Here is a 6,808-nt window from a genome sequence, read left to right on the forward strand (position 1 = left end):
CAAATTTGTTTCGTACGTTCTAGATGTAGTAAGCAGAATATCGTCAGGTGAGATAAACCACTAGAGATTTAGCATAAGTACTCACAAAAGTATATGGATAGGAATTTTGGTTTGGATTATACTTGACAAGCCTATTGAAAAATGACGTGTTTATTTAATAGTGGAAACCTGTATAACAGAATAATTTGAAATAATTTTGCAACCGACTTGATGATAATGCAAAAATGTAATTCGAAGATCTTCTTAATCATTGAATCGCGTTTTGAATATATCAAACCATGTTACCACAAGACTTTCCAATCTATTGTCATCATTCCATGCATAAATATTTTGAAGTTATCATATTAACAAAAATAGTAATAATTTTTTGTTATTGTCGTTAATTTATATAACCAGTAATTTAAGTTTTACAGAAGGTAACCTAATTGTAAACTCATAACTACTCAAATAATTAAGCAATGAAAAACCTAAAGACAAGAACATACATTTACAATTTTTTAAAATAACAATTTTGTGCCCTATTACGAACGTTATTAGTTTGTGAGGTTTTTATAGTTTGTCTACAAATAAAATTTTTCAGTGCAACATTCCTCTGTTATTAATTAAACCTTATCAATTAAGATTAAAATTATATTTGTACCATATAGTCTCCTTGCACGTACAGTACTCGAAAATACAACAAACAACGAAAAACACTTGAACATTCGTGATCAGTACGTGATGCCAAACACTGACTTAAGATCGTGTCTCTTTTTTTGCTTCGCAAATTTCATAACACTCTCCTTCAGGAAATTCGCGTCTTCGTTAGAGATAACGGTCAGCGCATCGTCTACCGAACTACAATGACAATTTTTCTGGAGCATGGTGAGTGCGTTTCTGTAAATCTGGTTCGCTTTCAATCTATTCGTCCGGGTGATACGACAGGAGTTGATAGTCTGGTACCACATTCTATCTTTGGAGTAAACAAATTTGTCCAACTCGATTATAGTTCTAAACGGTTTCTTTGCATTCTCCTCCAGAAACTTGAAATAATTTCTGGCTTCCTTGAATGTCAAATGATCTACCTTACCCCTTCCTTCGACAAACTGTACTGTACTTCTATCAGTATTTGAACCTAGAAATGATAGATTGGTCATCACACTAGACTTACAATCTGGGTTACTCACTGTTAATTTTGACCTCTTCCTGGCTATCAGCACTTCCACATTCTATATGATTGAATTGCGTTTGTTTCAAATAGTCCAAACGCCTCTTCTCGATTGATTCCTCAGAGCAGGCGTCTAAACTGTGGTCCATGGATTTATACTTTTTAATATTCGGAGGGACGGGACGACTTCTCAGATCTGCCTGGGACTTGGATAAGTTAGTGTGGGCGTTTAGTCTTTTCAAAAGTAAGCAGCATCCGAGGCTCTCTGGATGGTATGACAAATTGGTCATGCTACTGGATTTTTCCTTGTGCAAACACGTTTGATACTCGTGACACTCATGCGATGACGGAGCGTACTTGTTTGAGTCAATTATTAGGTCAGTTCTCTTGTCTGTGTCACCTTTGGTCATTCTTATATTCTCATTTGTAGAATACGAAGACTTCTGGCCGTTATCCGAAGAATGTTGCTTACAATGGTGCTAAAAATAAAACATGTTTGAAATAAATCTTGCTATTTACATGATACAATACCTGGTTTGCACTGCAGCGACCTTTTAAACTTGCCTGATTGTTACCATCGTCTTCTGGGGCAATATGGTCGGAGCATATTGGAGAAGTACTAAGGGAACTAGGAACTGCTACTGGATTGGGTTTGATCGCGACCTCCTCATTATCGCATGATGCTTGCATATTAATTTTGACAGGGAAATGGGTAAAATTTTTCTTTTCTAAGAATTTATCCACCAAACTATTGGAAATAGATTTCTTGGTTATATTACAAAGATTTTTGAAATCTTTATTGTTGGGCTTGATATTTTTGAGGTTCATGCTATCGTCGTCGAAACTGGAAAGGTTTAAGTTCTTGATGTAACAGCCCAATTGTTCATCTATCGGGTTTCTGTCAATCATGTTATTTTCTTTCGCTAACTCCACAAGCAAACTTCTTTTAATTCGAGTTCTGGATGCGTTTTTCGAATTGCAACTGCTGCTGGCTGCTTGGAAGACATTTACATAATAGGGACTGCCGATAATTGGTTCTGAATTAGACTCGATAGAGACTTCGTGTATTCCGTCACTCTTTGGTATGAAAGCAATACGAGCGCGTGCACTTTCAATGGTGACTTTGATTTTTATGATATCCGTATCTGATTCGCTGGTAGAACAAACCTTAGCAAGCCCCGTGGTATCTGCATTTGGATTTACCAACTGGTTTTGGTACGTTGTTGGGCTATCCGGACACATTTGCGAAAATTCTATCCTACCATGAGTCGAGTAAGGCCCTTTGACGCTAATACCTATATTGTAATAGTAACAGGGATTTATTTGAGGGTAAATATAGAAAACGCTTTCTTTGTACTGCTCTCCCGCATAGAGGCCCATCCCCCTGGCAATGTAAGCTTTCGAAATATCAGTTACCGTAGGCCTACTCTGCGTCACGCCATCGACGGCCTTGCGCAGCAGGCACAGAAATCGTAAGAAATTTTGTTCCAATTCGGCGTTTAGAGGGCCGTGTAGATCGGCTTCCGCGAATATCTAAAAGAAGATGATTTTTACGCGACGATCCAGCATTTAGTTTACCATTTCTTACCGGAATAACTCCCAAATATTTGAACGCCAATTCTTGAGCATGCGCGGGTGGTTTCTTCCAGTGCTTGTGTGGGTTGGAACATGCGCCTGGCACTGCGGTATTGACAATCGCGCAGAGAAGGGAACCATCGTACCACAAATCGGAAACTCCTCCAGATAACGTGGGCCTGGGCGACGACCATTGATTGGGCAGCCTATCTCGTGCCCATTTAAGTAGTTTTTCTCGGTGGCTCAGCGATGGCAGAAATACTAAAGTACATACAAGTTCGAAATCTATGGTAGTCTTGTTAAAGAATTCATATGTCACGTTAGTTTTCACGTCTATCTTCTCCTGAGGAAAATTTAAATATATTATTTAAGTTTTCCAAAAGTAAAAGTTGTCTTAATGAAATTTCCTAATCATTAACTAATCAGCAGTTAGAAATATATGTGACCATTAAAGAAAGACAAGAGTCCATTCCAGTTCCGCCTTTCTCTCTCCCTTTCGAATGCTGCTTTTTCTAGGCAGCTCCTATTTTATATTATTTAAAGATTTCGTAAGAAATATATTAGAAGATCTTATTGTACTGGAAGCGAACACATTATGTTGTCTTGTATTAACCAAGAAAAAACTGTTAATCCTAAAGTGAACCATGAACTATAAAATGTCTCGCGACGTTGCTTAACTTACAAGAAGTAAAAACCTTTCGCAGACCTCTTGTATACAAAAAAGCTCTGAATATTCCGACCGAGAGTGAACCTTTTCTGTTCTGTGGTTTGAGGTAATTGTGGTTTGTTCTTACCAGATACGCATGTGCGATCCAAGTGCATCCACAGTTGCGCGAAAGCATTTCTTCGAATCCAGACAATTCCCAGCCCCGCCAGAGGGAGCAAGAAGCGCAGAGATACCGAAAAGATATCCCAGTCGTTTTCTGTCGGTGTCGCCGGGGTAACGTAAAGCTGCCCTAAAACCGTTATATAGCGATGGTTTCCTATAAGTGCCGAATTAATTAGCGAAATGGTAATTAGCGGATATTAAAGCACGGTTTTATAACGATTATATATTACGGGCAACGCGGAGTGTGAATAACAATTTAGTTTTTTCAGCTCGCTTTTGCACGGCTCAGAGATCAAGTAAATTTGCGTGTTCGAAAAATTGTTTTACGGTTACCGTTCGGAACTGTTCCAAGCTCTGATCGCCAGGAATTCCTTTCATGAACCAGGAAAATATTCGTGTGTAACACTTGACTTTAATCGGACGCTTACATTGTGTGGATATTACGTTCCGTTGGTTGATGAAGTTTGCTATTTTATATGGAAATCTTGACATAACCCCTTATCACTTTTGGAGAAGATTCACCCAACGAAGAATATGGTACTCGCATTCCTAGTTTCGAAAAATATACTCGCTATTATAAATTTATGCATTTTTCCAATTATTTTTTAAGTAAAATTTTCAATTTGTCGGACAATTTCTTCAATTGAACTGAGGTGGCTTTTACTTGATGAAAATCCATTTATCAAAATAAATAAGAACTAAAAGTTCAGATTTTCACGAAATTATATATTATGACATGACAATTGTTTCGACAACACCGTGTCTTTATCAATTTTTTTTTTATCACATTTGATAAAGACACGATGTTGTCGAAACAATTGTCATGTCATAATATATAATTTCGTGAAAATCTGAACTTTTAGTTCTTATTTATTTCGACAATTTCTTCAAGTTGATTGTGGACATATTGTGATATTTTTGCAAAAATCATTTTCTAGAGTGCCTAATTTAATTCACGCATTGATAACGGAATGCGTCTTGAACATTGAACGCAACTTGAACCCAATGTATATGCAATTCGAAACAAGAAACAAATTGAAATATGATTAATTTAAAACTACTTCTTTTTTTATCTCATTTTTACGTAATGTTTGCTCTAACCGATAATAATATTGCACCCCTTTTTAAAACATGTACGGTCGCCAGTTTTAAACGAGCGTATCATAAAATGCTTCTTTGTAGGTGATTCTAGAAGTATAATTACTGTGAATACCATCTTTACATACACTGTTCGTTATCCAAGTTTTACCTACTTTTTAGTTTTGGTTAGTCCTTGCTTAGTTTTGTATATTTTTAGGTGTACTATCAGCACAGATTGTTTTTTTTATATGCATGGTTTGTCATTATAGCCATTTTGTAGTTTCAATATTTTTTTTATTTTCGCCATTATTTAAGACTATCATGTTAATGTATTTATTATTATTACTATTATTAATAATTTCTAGAATATGAAAAAGTGTGAAAATGATATTGATGAAGAAAAGTGATCCAATGTTGAACCCTCTAGGCAGCACATACACATACAGCCCGGGTGCTCTCGGTGAAACAACCAGTTATTCCACCAACTTAACAATAGTTTATAGGAACAAAATGTTGAACCATTTTATTTTTTAGATGATAAAGTAATAAAAAGATTGTCCTAATGCATCAATTGACAACAATACTGAGAAATAGGTTGTACTAAGTAAGAGATTCGTTTAAATATAAACAAATACTTCAACTTAGTAATGTCGCTTTTTAATAAGATAAAAATTTGTGGTGAAAGTTGAAGTGAATAACTTGCAGAAAGCGCTACTTATTTTGTGTGAAAAATTAGCAATTTAAAGAAAAAAAATGCATTAAGCGGATGTCTCTTTAAATTTGAATTGACGTTCGAGGAAACAACTCGCGTCAAACTAGCAGCCTTTCAATTAGTTTATTTACTGTCTGTTGCAACTTAAACTCTCTGGATTTTTCGAGGTTTGAACACAATACATAATATTAAAAAATATAATATGCAATGATCGGTTGAATATCTGAATATTTGTAGCGTCAATAGCTTCAGTTCATTGCGGGATATCATATACAGGGTGTTTCAAAAAGGACACGGCAATGTTATAAAGAAATTCTCGCGTCCTATAGAGTTAAAAAATTCTGGGCTCAATCCGTTTATTTGCTTTCTGTTGGAACTTTCTCTTCCCCGGAATGGTCGAGTTTTGAGACAAAAACATTACTCTATCATATGTTAAAAATATTCCTTCATGTAATGCGCAAAGCACATCGAATTAAAAGCAATCGAAACTTTTTTTCAATATATTACAAGTATGTGATTGCCAATGTTTCAAGCAAATAATAAACGGACATGGTATAAACAAATTTCAATGACAAAAAAATCGAAAAGTTCAAGAAAGCGAACCGAAATATCAAGAAAAATGATTTTATTCATTAGGTAATCTGAGGATCAATATATTTTGCGCACCTTACAAAACGGTACAATCTGGACTAATGTAGATAATAGAAAAATAATTATCTTCGTGATCGATCGTGCGTAAATGGTTGCTTACCGAACAGCGTATACGAAGCATTAGGCAGCATCTTGGCCTTGCGCTTTAGACACCCGAAACGTCGCAAACTATCCCATATTTTTCGCGCTACTGCTCGGGCAATGTTTAGACGAAAACTAAAACGGCTTTACCGCAGTTGAAGCAGCGATATGCTACGCTTAACTGCAAAGTGCACCACATTTCTGGCTTCTCGCCGGAGATCGCGTTTGAAAACTATTACTTACGATAATTGACTTTCTACGTTCCTCTTTCGGTGAAATTACTTTTATGAATTTATGTATTTATTACAACAAATGCCGTTACCGCCGCAGCCGCAGCCGTGCCGCTGTCTATGCAAAGCAGATTTTCCGATCAGTTTCGACCGAACGGGTAACTTAATTAACTGAGCGGGTGCAACCATATATCACGCAGATTAACCGCGACTTACACACGCATTTCGATGGCGGAATTGAATTTTAGTCAGAACGTACCGACTTATATTTTTACTTAATTTGCAAATCGTTTCATGTTCACACGCAGATCTTCTGAACTTTCCCCTGATATCCTCTTAGTTATCTTCAGAGCGGTGTCGGAAAGTGAACTGAACTGGACTGAAGGCGAAGCTTACGTTCAACAAAGGTCACAAATTATGAAGAATATACGCTAGATATGCGAAAATTGATATTTATTACCGTATTATAGAAATTTTTCACTGACTGTCAGTCTACGTCCAAC

At 36.3% G+C, this 6,808-nt stretch overlaps 1 protein-coding gene across 1 annotated transcript; it reads right to left on the reverse strand.

Moving 5' to 3' along the window:
• Window positions 1-522: 522 nt before the first annotated feature.
• On the reverse strand, window positions 523-4,098 carry LOC132700893 (uncharacterized). The gene is made up of 6 exons (XM_060668470.1): window positions 4,074-4,098; window positions 3,517-3,705; window positions 2,736-2,983; window positions 1,679-2,680; window positions 1,167-1,626; window positions 523-1,114 (listed from the first exon to the last, which is right to left on the reverse strand). Exons 1-6 carry the CDS (start codon window positions 4,096-4,098, stop codon window positions 711-713), a joined length of 2,328 nt encoding a protein of 775 aa, XP_060524453.1. The 3' UTR covers window positions 523-710.
• Between the last annotated feature and the right edge of the window lie 2,710 nt (window positions 4,099-6,808).

This window comes from Cylas formicarius, unplaced genomic scaffold, assembly GCF_029955315.1.
Source record: "Cylas formicarius isolate icCylForm1 unplaced genomic scaffold, icCylForm1.1 PGA_scaffold_4__25_contigs__length_36172078, whole genome shotgun sequence".
Classification (NCBI taxonomy): Eukaryota; Metazoa; Arthropoda; class Insecta; order Coleoptera; family Brentidae; genus Cylas; species Cylas formicarius.